Source organism: Phalacrocorax aristotelis, chromosome 6 (assembly GCF_949628215.1).
Source record: "Phalacrocorax aristotelis chromosome 6, bGulAri2.1, whole genome shotgun sequence".
Classification (NCBI taxonomy): Eukaryota; Metazoa; Chordata; class Aves; order Suliformes; family Phalacrocoracidae; genus Phalacrocorax; species Phalacrocorax aristotelis.
In genome coordinates, this window is record NC_134281.1 from 17,767,846 (window position 1) to 17,785,418 (window position 17,573).

General features: G+C 61.1%; 3 protein-coding genes across 3 annotated transcripts; 2 read left to right on the top strand and 1 right to left on the bottom strand.

Moving 5' to 3' along the window:
* The first annotated feature begins 1,484 nt into the window (after nucleotides 1-1,484).
* On the top strand, nucleotides 1,485-6,185 carry PARP3 (poly(ADP-ribose) polymerase family member 3). The gene is given in 10 exon segments (XM_075095448.1): nucleotides 1,485-1,634; nucleotides 1,831-1,968; nucleotides 3,419-3,610; nucleotides 3,985-4,144; nucleotides 4,372-4,598; nucleotides 4,756-4,905; nucleotides 5,056-5,133; nucleotides 5,384-5,561; nucleotides 5,752-5,898; nucleotides 6,016-6,185. Coding segments are annotated over 10 exon segments (1,590 nt in total).
* Nucleotides 6,186-7,638: 1,453 nt separating this feature from the next.
* LOC142058681 (putative G-protein coupled receptor) lies at nucleotides 7,639-9,583 on the top strand. The gene has a single exon (XM_075096289.1). It carries the CDS (start codon nucleotides 7,691-7,693, stop codon nucleotides 8,918-8,920), a length of 1,230 nt encoding a protein of 409 aa, XP_074952390.1. The 5' UTR covers nucleotides 7,639-7,690; the 3' UTR covers nucleotides 8,921-9,583.
* A 596-nt stretch (nucleotides 9,584-10,179) lies between these two features.
* On the bottom strand, nucleotides 10,180-16,635 carry PCBP4 (poly(rC) binding protein 4). Its single transcript, XM_075096279.1, has 13 exons — nucleotides 16,437-16,635; nucleotides 14,714-14,829; nucleotides 14,368-14,391; nucleotides 14,257-14,289; nucleotides 13,871-13,987; nucleotides 13,637-13,765; nucleotides 13,269-13,397; nucleotides 12,948-13,022; nucleotides 12,735-12,779; nucleotides 12,508-12,583; nucleotides 12,072-12,124; nucleotides 11,443-11,612; nucleotides 10,180-11,111 (listed from the first exon to the last, which is right to left on the bottom strand). Exons 2-13 carry the CDS (start codon nucleotides 14,807-14,809, stop codon nucleotides 10,796-10,798), a joined length of 1,263 nt encoding a protein of 420 aa, XP_074952380.1. The 5' UTR covers nucleotides 14,810-14,829; nucleotides 16,437-16,635; the 3' UTR covers nucleotides 10,180-10,795.
* Between the last annotated feature and the right edge of the window lie 938 nt (nucleotides 16,636-17,573).

The window sequence follows — 17,573 nt, forward strand, 5'->3', positions numbered from 1 at the left end:
CCTGCCACTCCTTGCTCCTTACTCAGCTCGGCCCAGTGCAGGCTCTTCCATGGGCGGCAGTCCTTTTAGGGGAGTACCTGCCTTGGTAAAACTGAATCACCTTTTCAGCCCCCAAGGGAGGACATGGGGCTGTCCAGTCGCCTGCACTGCCTCAGGCTGACATGGCCAAGCCTGGGAGCTACAAAGCCACCAATGCTCTGGCTCCAGCAGCATCGTCCCCTGCACGTCCCCAGCAGGTAAGGCAGCTCTGCCTCCTGCCCACACCACCTGTCCCCACTGGCTGTGCAGCTGCTCCTGCCTGGGATGTGCACCTCTTATATCAAGGCAGTTTGCAGGCAGGAGAAGGCAGCGATTGCTTTGAACCCTTCAAAACATGTTTCAATGCCAGCATACACTACTCCTCCCTTCCTGATCCTCAGCCCTGCCTGTTTGGTAGGGACCCAAGAAAAGACATTTAATATGCAAAATTATGTAGGCTTTAGTCCTTTCAAGACTGTTTTCCCTGTCCCAGAGCATGGCGAAGGGGGACTGGCTGGACGGGCAGCTGGAGGCAGGGTCACCCCTTGTCCAGGGACTTCCTGGCAGGCAGGCAGGGAGGCACTGCCACAGGGTGCATGCGCTACCTAGGGGTGTGACAGCTGTTTCTATTGTCATCCCTGGCTGCTGCCTGCTTTTGCCAAGGGCTGCCTGCCCTGCCCAAAGGCTCCTCGGCACTGGGGTCACTGGCCTTCGGCAGCAGGAGCAAGTAGGACATGTCCAGTCCCTACTCTGCTCCCTCCTTTGCTGTCCCCAGCACCCCCTGCTCAGCTGGGACCACGGGGGCACAGGAGATGAGGGGCTACCTGAGCCTTCTCTGTGCCCAAATCAAAGCACTACACCCTTGCCCTGCAGGGTGCTGCACCTCTTCACTGGGCCTGGGCAGGATTTTGGGGAGGGGGCATTGCATGTTTTGGGGGGAGCCAAATTTGCATGCTTTCCTCTTCTGCATGTCTCTGGGGGCAGAGGGCTAGAGGAGCCTTGGGAACACACTCTTGCAGATTGGGGTTCCCTGGTGAGGGGTGGTGGGGGCCAGTCAGGGCTCTCCAGGCTCCTCCCTCCAGCAGACTCTTGTCCTCTTCCAGCTCTTCAGACCTGAGTTTGCTATGCAAGCGGCCGTGCCCCCACCCCCGTGCTCCCCCTTGGCTCCGTGTTACTGGGATGTGTCTCTTGACTTGAGGGCAGGAGGTTACCAAGGTGCTCTGCCCCCCTCCTGAGCAGAGGGGCAAGGCTGAGACAGTTTGGAGGGAGAGGTCCCATCCCCTCTTCCAGCACAGCTGTGGGCTGGAGGCATAGGGAAAGCTAGGCACAGCCCAGCCAAACTTTCCCAGAAGGACAGCTCGGCATCTCTCACCCCCAGTTCTGCTCCCCCTGAGGCTTTTTGCTGGGAGATTAAAGCTGCGCTGGCCTCGTGGGTGTGGCTCATCCATGGCCTCCAAGTGCCACGCATGCTGGATGGCAGGGTCAAGAAAGCAAAGAGGACAGAGGAGGATGACACCTGGAGCTCCACCTTGGCAGCTCTGAAAACTGCCCCCAAGGAGAAACCTCCTGCCACCATCAATGGGCTGTGCCCCCTGAGCACAGTACCAGGCGCACGGGTGAGAGCAGGGCTCGGGTACCCAGAGGGGCTGGGATGGGGGGACATGGGCAGGAGAGAGGAGGGGAGTCCCAGGGCAGCCCCACCCTGCTGACACAGGGGCAGCCCCAGTTTTGCTTGCAGACCCACCCTGTGTCCCCACTGGGTCAGCTCTGCACTCCCTCCATCCCCAAACACTGCCCAGGTGCCAGCTCGAGCTGTGCTGCTCACTGTGGGTCTACGAGGACTACAACTGCACCCTGAACCAGACCAACATTAGCGCCAACAACAACTACATCATCCAGCTCCTTGAGCACGATGGTGCCTACAGCGTCTGGTTCCACTGGGGCCATGTAGTGAGTCCTAGAATCAGATTCATTTAGGTTGGAAAAGACCTTTGAGATCATCAAGTCCAACCATTAACATAGCACTGCCCAGTCCACCACTAAACCATGTCCCTAAGCACCACATCTGCATGTCTTTTAAATACCTCCTGGGATAGTGACTCTACCACCTTTCCGGGTAGCCTGTTCCAATGTTTGACAACTCTTTCCGTAAAGATATCTTTTCTAATGTCCAGTCTAAACCTCCCCTGATGCAGCTTGAGGCCAACTCCTCTTGTCCTATCGCTTGTTACTTGGGAGAAGAGACCAGCACCCACCTCACCACAACCTCTTTTCAGTTAGCTGTAGAGAGTGATAAGGTCTCCCCTCAGCCTCCTCTTCTCCAGGCAAAACAACCCCAGTTCCCTCAGCCAGTCCTCGTAAGACTTGTTCTCTAACTCTTCACCAGCTTTCTTGCCCTCCTCTGGACACGCTCCAGCAACTCAATGTCCTTCTTGTAGTGAGGGGCCCAAAACTGAACACAGTATTCGAGGTGCGGCCTCACCAGTGCTGAGTACAGGGGTGTGATCACTGCCCTGCTCCTGTTGGCCACACTATTCCTGATACAAGCCAGGATGCTGTTGGCCTTCTTGGTCACCTGGGCACACTGTTGGCTCATGTTCAGCCAGCTGTTGACCAGCACCCCTAGGTCTTTTCTGCTGGGCAGCTTTCCAGCCACTCTACCCCAAGCCTGTAGCATTGCATAGGGTTGTTGTGACCCAAGTGCAGGACCTGGCACTTGGCCTTGTTGAACCTCACACAGCTGGCCCTGGCCCATCGATCCAGCCTATCCAGGTCCCTCTGCAGGGCCTTCCTGCCCTCCAGCAGATCAACACTGCTGCCTAGTTTGGTGTCACCTGCAAACTTACTGAGGTTGCACTCGATCCCCTCGTCCAGATATAAACAGAACTGGCCCCAGTACTGAGCCCTGAGGAACACCATTTGTGACTGGCTATCAACTGGATTTAACTCCATTCACCATAACTCTTTGGGCAGTTGACCCCAGCACTGCTTGTGTTCCCCCACCACAGCTGTCCCCACCCTGCCCTGAGACCCCCAAGGGTTGGAGATGAACCTGGTGGTCCCCATCCCTTGTTCTCAGTCCCAAACCAAGCAACCGAGTAGCCTTGCTATAGGCCCTTGTTGCAGGGGCCTTCAGGAACTTGCCCCCACACAGCAGGGTCAGCCTGGCTGGGGGACATGGCACCTTGTCACTGTAGTGACAGTGAATGTGACACCCCAGCAAGCAGTCCTGGGGTGTCTCCCTGAGATGGAGGGACCCCCATACCTGGTGCTATCAGCTCAGCATGTTCCTGCTTGGTGTCCCACAACCCCTGCATTTCAGCCCCCCCGCCTCCCTCCAGCATGGGGCTGGTGGAGCAAGGGTGCAGGGTGGGTCTTGATGGATGCCATCTGCTGACAGGGTGAGGTGGGCCAGTCCAGACTCATGCCCTCTGCCTCCCTGGAGGCTGACAAGAAGGCCTTTGAGAAGAAGTTTCAGGAGAAGACCAAGAACAGCTGGGCGGCAAGGGAGAACTTTGTTGCCCAGCCAGGGAAGTACATGCTCATTGAAGTGCAGCTGAGGGCTGGGCAGGAGGTGATAGTTGCCCCCAGGGTGAGTGTGCCAGGCAGCTGGGGTGTCACTGTAGTGGGGTAGTCCTCACATCCCACCCCTGGCCCACTGGGCACCAGGACATCCAAGTGGGTCAGCAGGATGGGGTGGGTTTTGGGAGGGGTCTGGGTGCAAGCTGAAACAGCACATGGGCAGAGATTTGGCGCTAATGGCTTGAGGTTGAGTGGAAGGGCATCCCAAGTGAGAACCACAGCCATCTGCATGGCGTTGGTCATGGAAAGCAGAGGCGACTGCTTTCCATGTTGCTGTGCTGCCCAGGAGCCAGGCTCTCTCAACTGAGATGGACAGTCCCACTGCTGTGCCCCCATAACCTCCCGCAGGCTCACAGGCAGCATGATGATGTTGGGGGACTGCAGGTGGATGGTGTGGATGGAGACAAGGTCTGCAAGCAGCAGGAGCTGCCCTGCACCTTGGACAAAGCCATGCAGGACCTGGTGTCCTTCATCTTCAGCAACGACATGTTCCAGGATGCCATGCAGACCATGAATATCGATAGGAGGTGGTGGGTGGCATGGAGTGGGTCTGGGGCCTGGAATGGGAGGTAAGGCAGGGAGGTGAACAGGGCAGAGGTGCCAGCAGATTTTAGAGCATCCCCGCTGACAGCCCAGCACCTGGTGTAACTGTGGGCCCCTCATGGTGGGTGCCTGCATGTGCCCGTGGTGATGCTGGAGGTTATTGGAAGTAGCTGTGGAGTAAGTGGGGTGGATGGGTTCACCCACACCTTCCCCTGTCCCCCCGGTCAGATGTGAAGAAGATGCCACTGGGGAAGCTGAGCAAGCAGCAGATTGCAAGGGGCTTTGAAGTGCTGGAGGAGCTGGAGGCAGTGCTGCAGGAGCAGCCCCCTGAGGCTGCGTGCCTGGAGGATCTCTCCTCCTGCTTCTACATCATCATCCCCCATAACTTTGGGCGGGCACGGCCACCGCCCATCAACTCCCCTGACCTATTGCGTGCCAAGAAGGACATGCTGTTGGTGAGATGCTGGGGTACTTGGGGGGTGGCATCCCTCCCCAGGGAGGGCTCCTGCCTGTGGGGCAGGGAGGTGCTGGCAGGAGGCTGGGCTTGCCCTGGTCCCCCCGCCATGGTGCCCAGCACCAGCGGTGATGATGTCCCCGGTCTGTGCCTGCCAGGTGCTGGCCGACATCGAGGTAGCACAGAACTTGCAGGCACAGAAGGTGAAGGAGGAGGAGGCGGAGGAAGTCATCCATCCACTGGATCAGGATTACGCCCTGCTCTGCTGCCAGCTCTCCCTGCTGGACCCAGCTTCCTAGGAACACCAGGTGCTGCTTGTGCCACAGTGCCCCATGACTGGGAGCAACTGTGTGAGTCCTGCAGGCATCCTAAAGGTCCCCACTGCACCAGGGGGACTGTGGGCATTGCTGGGATGGCTGCCTGTGGTGACACTGCTTTCCTGCCTCCCTCCCTGGCAGCTGATTCAAAACTATGTGACACAGGCTGGGCACAAATTCCACATCCTCAACATCTGGCAGGTGGCCTGAGATGGTGATGTGAGAAGAAGGAGCTGTTTATCCCTGTCCCACAGTGGGGAAACCCTGGTTGCACCCCAGGATGGAGCTTTGTCTGCATTAGGGCTCTGGACATCTCCACCCAGGGGGGCTTGAGCCCAGCTGGCCAGGGGTAAATGAGCACCCGCTCCCCTGCCTCTGCAGCCTGGCACTGGGGTTGGGTGACAGTCCCCACCCCTGGTTGCACCCATGTGTCCCTCTGTGGACAGCCCTTAGCTTTGCATCTCTCCAGGACGAGCGCTTCAAAGCCCATGACCTCCTGCAGCACCAGCGCCTTCTTTGGCACGGCACCAATGTGGCGGTGGTTGCAGCCATCCTGAAGAGTGGGCTGTGCATCATACCCCACTCAGGTGGGCACCTGGGCAAGGGCATTTACTTCACCTCTGAGAACAGCAAGTCAGCCTGCTATGGTGAGGGTCCTGGGCCCACAGAGTTGTGGGAGCCCAGCTGCTTTCACATACCCCTTGCCAGGCAGCTGCTGGGCATGTCAAGCCCCTTCCCTGCTGTGGCAGCCACTCCCTGTTCAGGGGTGGCCTGGGCACAACCAGATGGGAATGCCAGGGCTGGTGCCATCATCCCCATACCCCTCTGCCATGGCAGTGGGCTGCACATCCAAGAAGGTTGGCATCATGTTCCTGACGGAGGTGGCCCTGGGCAACCCCTACCACATCACCTGTGATGACCCCATGCTGTGTCAGCCGCCCACTGGCTATGACAGTGTCCTGGCCTGTGGCCAGACGGAGCCAGGTGAACCTGGAGCAGGAGGGGGTGTGAGGTCTGTGGGCCTGGGATGGGCACAGGGTCAGGGGGAGAGAGGCCAGACCTTGAGCTTGACGTAGTGGTTGGGGGTGTCTTCTCACCCAGACCCTGCACAGGATGAAGAGGTGCTGCTGGATGGCAAGAAGGTGCTGGTGTGCCAGGGCAAGCCCATCCCCATGCCCACCTACAAGGACTCCTCCTTCAGTCAAAGCGAGTACCTCATCTACCACGAAAGCCAGTGCCGGATCTGCTACCTTGTCCAGCTCCAATTCTGAGGGTGCTCAGGCACCTCATGACCCCATTCCAGCACTATCTGGTGATGCCCACCAGCCTGCAGCACAGTGTTCTGGACTCTCCGGCCACCCCACCTGGGGTTGTCAAGGGACAGGCTTAGCATGGAGGACAGAACCCGCTTTGACCAAGAATAAAAACCACGTGCCTTGTACTGAGCAGTGTTTGCACTTTCCTGCCCAGCAAGGTGGGTGCAGAGCAGGGAAGGGTGGTGGGTCCTTTCAGGGTCAGCAGTGGGTGGCTCTGGAAGGGCTGCACCCTGTTGTGGCCATCTGGTGCTGACAGCCTTCGGGTGAAAGCTGGTGGCTTTGCAAGCCAGGTGCCCTCAACACCTTAGCAAGGCACGTGGCTTATGCCCATCACCATGACATCAGAGCTACAGATGATGAGCAAGATGTGCTGCCCTGCCTGGGCATGGAGGAGCTCATCCATCCACCCATCCAGAGGGTGAGTGACTGCCCTCCCTTTGGTGCCATGCTTGAAGCCGTGCCTGCTGCTCTGGCCCAGCCCGGCGCCCATGCCAAGCACATCTCTGTGTGCATGTGTGCCAGGGATGGGCAACTCCTGCCTGCATTACCCCAATGCCCCATGGATGCTCCAGAGCATCCATGTGCCAGTGGGGAGAAGACGCTGTAGTCCTGCATGTAGGTCTGTTGCCTGAGCCCTGGGGACCTCAGGGCTGAGCTGTCCTTGCAGAAGGACCAGGCCTGGCACAGTGGGTGGAGGACAGAGGGCTCGGGGACCCTGGTCCCCCCTTCCTGAGCCCCTGCTGGCTGCTAGGACCCAGCAGCTGTCCTCGTGGGGCTGCCACGAGTGCAGGCAGTGCAGGCAGCGCCCGGGAGTGACAGCTGGTGCCATCCGCAGCTGGCGGGCTGCAGGCAAACAGGATGACGAGCGGGTGACGGGGTGTGGGGAATGGGGAGTGTGGCCTTGCACACAGGCTGGCAGCCCCTGTCCTGCTGCAGGAGCGACGCTGGCGAGAAGGACCCCCATCAAGGAGGGGAGCATCACCCACCTCCCCAGGAGCAAAGGTGCGCTGGGTTCCCCACACCCACCCAGGGGTGCCCCACATCTAGAGCAAGGAGTAGGGATGGGGCAGGTGGGTTCGTGCTGTCCCTCCTTGGGGTGAGGTGGTGCAGCTGGGGCAGGGGGACAGGATGTCAGCCTGGCACAGGTGCCCACAGGTCGTGGCAGTGCCCTCCCTGGCCCAGCTGGGGACAGACTGGGCGCCAGTCCTGGGCTAGGCAGGGTGCTGTGACCTTGCTGGGTACCTCTCCCTGCTCCAGCATCTCAGGGGGGTTCAGGTCATCTCCAGGGTCCTCTGTGGCTTTTCCTCAGTTTGGTCCTTCTCCTTCACATCCTGCTCCCCTCCTCAACAGGCAAGGAAAAGACAGCAGCCGTGGTTGTGGTGGGGTTTCCGTCTAAGGGATGCAGGAGAAGAGCCCTTGTTGCCCAGGCACCGGAGCTGCTGGCTTAGTCCTCAGGGGGGATGGCGAGCCAAACAGGGCTGAACACCACAGACTACCTAGAGCCACTCTCCGTCCCTGAGCAGTCTATCGCCCAGGAGGTGGTGAGCCTCCTCTGCATGGTCCTCCTCACCCTCATTGCCCTGGTAGCCAACACCGTGGTGATGGTCGTCATTCTCAAAACTCCTCTTCTCAGAAAGTTCATCTTCGTCTGCCACCTCTGTGTGGTTGACCTCCTCTCTGCCATTTTCCTCATGCCCCTGGGGATCATCTCCAGCTCCTCCTGCTTCAACAGGGTGATCTACAGCATTGCCGAGTGCCAGGCCTTGATATTCTTGAATGTCTGCTTCATCAGTGCCTCCATCCTTACCATCTCCATCATCAGCGTGGAGCGGTACTACTACATCGTCCACCCCATGAGGTATGAGGTCAAGATGACCATCAGGCTGGCAGTGGCTGGAGTTATCTTCATTTGGGTCAAGTCTGTTCTTATCACTGTCTTGGCATTGGTGGGCTGGCCTCAAGGCAATGGTGCCACCAGTGCCAGCCGCTGTACAGTCTACTGGAGCCCTGGGGCCCACAAGAAGGTTTTTGTGATCATCTTCAGCATCATCTGCTTTGTCCTGCCCACCATCATCATCTTTGCTGTCTACTGCAGTGTCTACCGTGTGGCCCGGATGGCATCCCTGCAGCACGTGCCTGTGCCAGCACAGGGAGCTGCACCAAGACACCGATCCGACTCCATTGCCAGCCAAGTGACCATCATCACCACCAGGAACCTGCCACTGCCCAGGCTGACACCAGAGCGCTTTTTGGGAAGCAACAAGGCCATTCTCACCTTGGTCCTCATTGTGGGACAGTTCTTGTGCTGCTGGCTGCCCTTCTTTGCTTTCCACTTGCACTCCTCTTTTGCTGCTGGCACGGTGGGTGGTGGGCATGGGGAGATGGTGGTCACCTGGATTGCCTATTCCTCCTTCGCCATCAATCCCTTCTTCTATGGGCTGCTGAACCGCCAGATCCGGGAGGAGCTGGCCCGGCTCCGGCGCAGCTGTCTCAACCAGCCGCTGGGCCAGGAGCTCTGTCTTTCTGTTTCCGAGGCCTCTGTCCAGGAAAACTTCTTGCAGTTCCTCCAGAGGGCGACTTGCACACTGGAGACCCATGCCAGCTGCATCAGCCCCAGTCCCAGGAACAGGCTGGACCAGACCAAGATGGGCTTCCCCATCCCAGGTCAAGTTCCTGAAGAGAGCAGCTGAAGAGCAGGGGGCTCTGTCCCACTGTGCTGGGCAGGAGGGTGGGCAGGGGACCCAGCCTCTTGGGTTTGGAGGCGTCCTTGTTCAGTTTTTGCCTCTTCACTGAGCTTATGGTAGAAGATAGTTTTTCTCTGCCTGGAGAAGACAGCAGACCTGGGGACACCTCGTCTCCCTTCTGCAGGCTGGGATTTTCTCTGGCTCCACTAGCACAGCCCAGTTGCATGGACAGGCTCTCCCTGGGACATGGGAAGCCAAGGGTCTTCTACACAGTGGCAGGGGAGGGGGTGCCTCCATCTCTGTCACCCTGCTGGGACCACTCATGGCCAGTGGGGAAGAGCAGAGGTCCCTCACACCCTACCTGGGAGCAATGACCCAGCTAATACCACTAACACCAGTAACACCAGGGCCCCATGCACCCTGATGAGCCTGTATGGCTGTCATGGAACAGGTTGTTTCATCCTTGGCTGTTTAACCCAAAACTAACATCTGGGTGGAGAAGCTCCTGTCACCCACGGTACTTATTAGGAGGATGGCACCCACGGGACTGGCTGTGGTTGTGTCTGTTTTTCCTGCTGGCGTAGCAGCATGCGATGCCCACCAGCCATGCCCAGCTGTGCCCTCTGTCCCCTCTAGCTAGCAGGGGCTGCCCCTCCAGGGGGGATGTTGGCTGGCTGGGTGTCCATACTGGGCTGTTTAAAGACACAGCTGCCCAGCTGAATCCCAGCCAGTGGTGCCATGTGCCAGCCAAACTGGGCTGCTGGCCAGAGGTATGCTGGGGTGGACATGGCAGCACAGGGTGGCTGTGTGGGGCACCCCTGGGCAGCAGCAGCAGCCAGAGGGGACCAGGAGGCACTGTCCCCCTTCAGTCTCATTGCTTCTGCAGGACTTGGGAACCCTCCCATCCAGCCCCACGGCGCAAGCAAGGGGACTGGACTATGCTGGGGGGAACCCTGGAGGGGTACATCAACCCCAGCCCTCAACCAGAGGTTCCAGGGATGGTGCTGGCACAGTGGGTTGGAGACCCCCCTGCCCTAGTAATAACTGGGGTGCTGGGAGAGAACTGCCCCATGGCCTCGCAAAATGCCCCATGGCAAGGAGGGGGCTCCAGGAAGACCCCCAGAGAACCTGGGGCTGAGAGCCAGCACCCCCTGGCCACAGGGATGCCCCTCCGGCCACCACCCCATGTACCCACAAGCTGGGACTGCCCTTGGTGTGGGGACGTGTCTCAACCCAGGGCAGGGGATATTACTATTTTTATCGTGTAAATTTTATCTTTTTATTAAACCATTGATAAGTTACAAAGGAGGAAAAATATAGACTTATATATACAGCATTTCAAAGCCAGCAGGGACTGGCTCTTGGGTGGGGTTGCTGGGAGGCAATTGCCCCAGGATGGCCTGGGGAGGGCCCCCCACCAGAGCCAGGGGACTGGGGAACGCTGGAGAGGCCAGGCAGACTCTCATCTAGCAGGACCCTCCTTTTGGGTGCCAGCCAGAGGGTGGGCAGGAGCAGGACAGCAGGGTGGGCAGGGTGAGGGGCAGGAGGCGGAGGTCCCAGCCTGGCACAGGGCACTGGAAGGGACCCTGGGCTGGCAGAGACAGCCCCCCCCCCACCTCATACTGGGGCACGGGATCCCCATGCAGGAAAATCAGGAATGGGGGCACACCACTGCTGGGACAGTCAGCAGGCAGTGGAGCAGCCCTTTTGTCCAGCAGGCATTGCTGCCAGGAAGACCCTTCCCTTCCCTGGGGTCAGGGCAAGGGAGGCATCCATGGGCATGGGGCACCTGGCAGGGGCTGGGGGACAGGGTGGGTGGCAGGGAGGTGTCCCTGGCGCTGGGTCGCACCCCAGACCCCCTCACCCACCCACCAGCGGGACTCAGTAGGGTGAGAACTTTTGCCGGTCAGCTTTCTTGGTGCCGTTGGCTGCCGAAATCTTGGTCGTGTAGCTGGCAGTGCCGCCGTTGGGACCCGCCACGGAGGATGGGGTCAGTGCCAGGAAGGACACCGGCTTCAGACCGATGAAGTTGGAGAGGGAGATGGTGTAGGGGGTGCCCAGCAGGGCTGGGGGGGCCGGGGCGACAGCGGGCAGTGCTGTGCTGGAGCCTGGGGTGAGGGGCTGGGAGAAGCCCATGCCGAGGTCCACAGAGCCAGGGCCCAGTGGTGCCGGGGAGGTAGATTTGGCTGTCTCTAAGCTGCAGAAGTGAGAAGAAGGGTGGGGTGGTGAGTACCATGGCAACAGAGTAGGTCCCCCATCTCAACCTGCCTGTCTTAGGGTGCAGGGACCATGCGCCCCATTCCTTGAGGCACAGGTCTCCATGGCATATCCTGGGCATCTTGCTGGGCTAAAAAGCTGGGGTTCAAACCCCATGGGGTCCCAGATCCCACACCTACCATCTCAGGACCTCAAAGCACCACCCAGCTCATCCTTCCTGAGCATGCTGAGGGTGGTATCCTGCACAAGCTGCATCGGGGTGCTGTAGAGGTGCTGGCTGCCAGTGTTTCCCCTCCCAGGCTGGCACCTACCAAGCTGTGATGAGGTACTGAGCCAGGGTGATGTTGATGGGGGACCCTGTGATGGTCACATGCCGCTCACTGGAGCCCTCAGTCTGGTTCCCAATCTTGATGTGGGCGCCCGACATCTGCCGGATCTCACTGATCTTGCTGCCGTGCCGGCCAATGATGCAGCCAATGAGCTGGAGGAGCAGGGACTGGGGTGAGCTGGGAGCAGCTGGAGGAGCCATGCTGAGTAGGGAGCTCCCAGGGGCTCACCCAGCTACTCCCTAAGCCTGGGAGGAGTGGGGAAACTGAGGCAGACACCAGAAGGGCAGGGCACTGCTTTCCTTGGGCAGACCCTGCTTTTTGGTCTCACTCAAGCCACCCCACCCCCCCAGATGGCATCACTGGTGTGCCACATCCCAAGGCTGTTTCTCGGTGTTGGCCAAGTCTTTTCTCCCTCCTCCACCTCAGTTTCCCTTGTCTTCCAGCTGCTTCTGCCCCAGCAGCCTATCCTGCTCCTGAGCTCTGGGGGCTGGGGCAGAGCCTACAACTGTGTGGGGTGGCGGGTGCTGGCCCTTGCAAAGTGGCTGCAGGGTGGGACACATGGGTGGGGCCAAGCTGTGGTTTCCCTTGCCATTCCTGGGACCCACACATACGTCGTTGGGCACCAAGAACTCCTGGGAGCTGCTCTGGGAGCTGGTGTCCAGGCCTGGAGGAAGAAACAGGGATGTTAGCCATGGGGTCTGGGTCTCCAGCAGCCCTGTGCACCCACCCCAGCCCCATATTGGGACAGTCAGTGGCCCTGGGGTCAAACCTGAAGGATCCCTGGGGAGAGGCAGGGAGGATGGGACATGGGGACCAGTTGTAATTTTGTGCCAGTGCTCCCCTACTGCAGGTTGGGTGGCTCTGGTGGGTGCAGGGGCCTCAGAAAATCAAGGATGGTCATTCTGGGGGGCAGGCAGCCATGTCAGGGGGGCCAGGAGCAGAGAGGGTGCAGGGGACAGGGACCCCCTCATTAGGGCCAGGTGGCTGGGTGGGTCAGGAGGGGCACCCCACATCCCCAGCCCTGGGGGAGGCATGGGAGATGCTCACCTGGCACCATGGAGGGTGCGTGGCCCAGGGAGGCAAAGGGGAGCGTGTGCCCTGACAGCTGCTGCAGCTTCGTCACCTGCCCGGGCAGTGGGAGGAAGAAGAAGGAGGCATTAGGGGTGACGGCAGAGAGTGCCCTATCCACTCCTGGGGCCAGACACTGGCATCCCGGTGGGCACAGACCCGGAGCCCATGGGAGCAGGCGTTGGCTGCCATGGGGATGGACTCACCTCTGTGGGAGAGACCCCACTGTACTGGCCCTGCATGGAGAAGCCCTGGTAGAGGAAGGAAGGGGCATCAGTGGTGGGTCCAGGTGAGGACCCCTGCCTCAAGCCACCCCCTGGGACAGGGATGCCATTCTGAGCCCACTGGAGTTGCCCCTTGCCAGCAGAGGCTAGCCCCCCCAGTCAGCCTGTGCCCCCACAGGGGCTGCGGCCCCTTACCTGGTTGGCAGAGAGCAGGATGGTGCCCAGGGAGAGGCCGGGGTGGTAGGGGATGGTGGCCCCCTTCGGAGGCGACTGGAGAGGGAGGGAAGGAGGTGGAGGGGATGAGAGATGAGGTCAAATACCCCTGCAGACCCCTGGATTCCCTTTGCCCCCCCCACGCCCCCAACAAGCTGGGTATGGCCCCCAGTACCACTGAGGCAGGGTGTTCTTACAGGCTTCAGCACAGGGGGACCCCAGTGCCCAGGTCCACATGGGCACAGGGAGCCCTGGGGCAGGCAGTGCATGCCCCCTGGGCTGGGCATGGGGCTCAGCAGGTACCTCCAGGATGACAGCGCAGATCTGCCTCACGCACTGGATGATGGTGTCTGGCACCCCAGAGACAGTGACAGCCCGTTCAGTGGAGTTGGGCAGCAGGTCGCCAGCCACTTGCACCTGTGCCCCCGTGCTCTGGGGAGGGCAAAGGGAGATGCTGGGGTGCCTCAGCCACACCCCCAGCACCTCACACCTCCCCTGTTCACTCCTTGGCCCCTGGAGACCTCTGTAGGACCTGCAGGGTGATGCTCCACTCCTGCAACATCTGCATCACCTCCCACAGCTCCCGTGGGACCACAGCAGCCCCTGTGCTGAGGGCTCTATGTCCCTTGGGGGAAAAGGGGAGCCCTCACCCAGGGCACCCTCAACCTCACCTCTCGAATCTCCCGAATCTTAGTTCCCGCCTTGCCGATGAGTGAGCCACACTGGCTGGCTGGGATGACGAGGCGCAGTGTCACCGGTGCCCGGCCCACTGCTGCCCCATCACTCCCCGCTCCCAGGTCCTGCAAGGCCAGGAGGAAGATGCAGTGTTGGACCCCGATGAGCCCACCAGCATGGGGCAAGTGCTCCCAGCTCAGGAAGCACCTGGCAGGGCGGGTGCTGCCTACCTCCTCCAGCTTGAAGGCGATCATGGAGACGGCACGGAAGACGGCATCAGTGGAGCCGGTGATGGTAGTGATGCGCTCGGGGCAGGACCCCTCTGAGATGGTGATGCGCGCACTGCTCTGGGGATGGTGTCACACCCCGTCAGGGACATTGGAGGCCCTGAGCTTGATGTGTCCCCCCCAGGGAAGAGCTCACCAGGAGTGGCCTTGATGCCTGTGGACCTGGGCTTTCCCTCTCCCACCTGCCCCAGGCAGCCTTCCCTGGGGTGTGGCCGTGTCTCCCATGGGTCCACCTGGGAATGGGGGTGGCCAGGGGCTTGGCACATGGGAGCCACCAGGTGCAGGCAGGACAGGCAGCAGGACCTGGCAGTCCCCCAGCACACCCTTACCTGCTCTCGTATCCTCTTAACAGTCTCTCCTTTCTGCAGGGAGAGGAACAGGGCGAGTGGTCAGGTCCAGGGGAGCCCGGGGCTGGCAGTGCCCCAGACCCCAAATCTTACCTTGCCAATGATGCTGCCAATCTCCTGCAAAGGCAGAGATGAGGGTGGCCTGTCAGCAGTCAGCTCCCTGCCTGCCACATCCCTCCTCTGCCCACAGCCTGGCCAAGGGGCAACAGGCAGGCCCTGCCCCGTGGCCACTGGGTGGCTTGCTGGTGACACTGGGGCATGCAAACAGGCTCCTCTGTGGCTTAGATGGGGGAAGAAATCCTTCTGGGAATGCTGTTCCCAGGCAGATAGGGAGTAGGGGAGAAAAACAGGGCATGGCAAGGAGCTGGTGCTCCAGCATGACCCCCCACCCAGGGCATTGCTGACCCCCCCGAGCAGCTCCAAGTACCCTGGCTGTTACCTTGCCATGCATGAGCATGCGGAGGGTCAGGGTGATGCTGAGCTCCGTCTCCTCAGGGCTGCCGCCCACACCGTTGGCTCCATCTGGCGATGCCATGGTGGGAGGGTGAGCTGAGCCTGCAGGACACAGTAGTCTCCAGAAAGGGGGTAGGCCCTAATTAACACCCCCCAACCCCAAATCTGCAACCTGAAAAGCACCATGGCTGTGAAGAGGGGAAACTGAGGCAGGGGCAGCACTATGCCCTCCTCTGGTGGGGGAGGCTCGCACAGCCCCATGGACCCAGGGCCCCACCAGCATCCTGCACCCCTTCCAGTAGCTCCCCAAAGGGACCTGCTGCCAGATATCTGTCTGAGCCTGCAGGCAGCTGCGTTTAACCTGACCTGCACATGGCCCTTGGCCAGAGCCGGCACCTCCATGAAGCCAGGAGCTGGATGGATATTAGGGGGGAAGCAGAAAAGTGTGGTAAACGTGTCTGTAGGAAGGGGTTTAGTTTGCAGGTGCTTGCTGGGGTGGTGGCACGTAGGGTGGGGGGGGCAGAGGTGGCCTGAGTGTTCTTGCAGGCTGTGCAAGCCTTCCTCTTTCTCCTCCTCCCTTCCCCCTGCCCGTGCGCAAAGTCCCAGGGAAAACTGAGGCAACCTCCCTGATGGGGACTGCCAGCTCGATGCAAACCACAGCATGATGCCCAATGCACGATGCCGCTGCACCCTGTCCCCCCCCAAGCACCCCAGGGCTGCCCCTGAACCTTGTGCCTGGGGAATGGGGGCGGCTGGGACCCCGCAGTGCCAGTGCAGGGCCAGAAGGAGGACAATCGCCATGTGTCCAGGCATGGGTGGGCGGCTGTGGCACCGCTGGCTCCCAGCAAGCTGGACGATGCCAAGCAGCTTTGAAACAAAGCACCCGTGTTGGGGCTGGGGCCTGTGTCTGTGGGCATGGCGGGGGGGGGCAGATATTTTAGGTGCTGGCAAGACTTGCCACCGCTATGGCACATCTCCTGCATCAGGGTAATGGGGCAGGGTGTGGCAAGCCGGCTGCCCTTGTACCCCATAAGTGCTACGGCTTGCACCCCTGGGGCGGTTTGGACCCACTGTCTTCACCCCACCGTTACCAGGGGCTGCAGAAAGGGGGAAAGTCTAGGGAAGGGGCAATATTCCCCTTCCCAGTGGAGGGGAACCTGAAACTGGGGGGGGTGGGGGTGGTACCGCCTGTAACCCTCCTCCTCGCAGCATCTGGAGCCGTGCATGGTGCCGGTGGGGCTTGGCAGCCAGCTCGGGTTCCTCGTCCCCCCGGGGATGAAGGGCTGCAGTGACCCACCGGGGACAAAAGGTCCCACCGGGAAAAGAAGGAGGGGGCTGGCGGTGGGGCAGGGGGGAGGCGGCAGGGCCACGGGTGTCCCCCCACTGCCACAGGCGATGTGGGGGGTCCGCTGGCGGGGGGGGCTGCTCTCCCCCAGGTGAGCCAGGCTGGCAGGGACCCTAAAGGCCCCCGTGATGGGCACAGGCCACCTGCTCCGTTCTGCGGCTGGCGTCGGGACAGCCACTACGCCGGGCACCGCCCGTCCTTCGGAGCACCTTCAGGTGGCAAAGGGAGGTGACGGGGTGGGGTGGGGGGACACACACAGAGGAAGAAGCCCCCAGCCCGTCCCAGGGGGAACCTCTCTCCGCTCGCCCTCCCGGCCGCCACAAGCCCCGCGGCCCCCGCGGGAAGGGGCCTGGCGGGTGGGTACCTTTCCGTGCGCCTCGTCCCTCCGCCGCCGGCCACCCCGCTCAGTGCCACATTGTCCCCGGCGGCGCCCAGTGACACCCGGGGCAGGAACAATGAGCCGCTTGACAGGCCAGGGCCAGGCTGGTAGCCCCGGCCCCCACCCCGGTCCACGCCGGGGCCCCCCTCGCTCTTCCCCTCTCCCACATCCCTCCCTCCGGGATCCTATTACAGCGGATAAGAGACACTAAAAGAAACAATGCACCCTGGGTAAGGCCATCTGCCACCGCTGGGGACATTCCTGTCCCCCCTGCCCCCCCGCTTTGGCTCACACATCGCCCCTCTTTGTAATTGCGGTTTTTTTTTCCTGGAAGCCGATCAGCTGGCAGGGCTGGAGAGCTCAAGGACACCGGACAGGCAGGGACGGGGCGGTTGGCACCCCAGGGCCCGCCAGCACCCAGGGGTGCTGCTAGGGGGGAGCGCTTGGGGGGGGGGCGGGAGGTACCCCTGTATGGGGGGCTGGGACTGCAACAGGGGAGCTAAACTGGGTGGGGGGCGAAGGATGCTCCAGACGGGGGTCCTGCCTTACTGCCAGGGCAGGGATGGGCTCCAGCACCCCCGGCACTACCCCGTGCTCCCTGCACGGGTGTCCTGCGCCCACAGACAAGTGTGGGCCCCCCCCCGCTACCTCCCCCACTAAATCCTCCTGGGCCCTGGCGTAAGCAGCTAAAGCCCAGGCAGGCTTGGGTAAGGGGGGGCATTGGGGGGACACCCTGCTGCCGGCTCCATCTGTGTCCCTGAGTGCCCAGCACAGCAGCACTGAGGGAGCGGGAAGGCAGGTGGCAGGCAGGGGGCTTGTCCCCCTGTCTGTCCTGCCAGACGTCTGTCAGGCCTCCCCGCCCACCCCCCAATCTGTTCATGGCAGCCACTTGTTTGGTAAATCTGTCCCCCCGCCTCCCTGGGGCACTGGGCTGCTGCCAGCACAGGCAGGAGCCTGCCGGGGGGCTGGCAGTTCCCTTTTAAGACCCTGTGGATTACCCTGGGCTTGGGTGCCTGCCAGGAGGGGTGGGTGGAGGAAGAGGAGGATGAAGAGGAGGCTGGCAGACTGAGGACACAGGTGCCACTGCCCCGGGGGACCTACCTGTGCCCAAGAACAACCCTG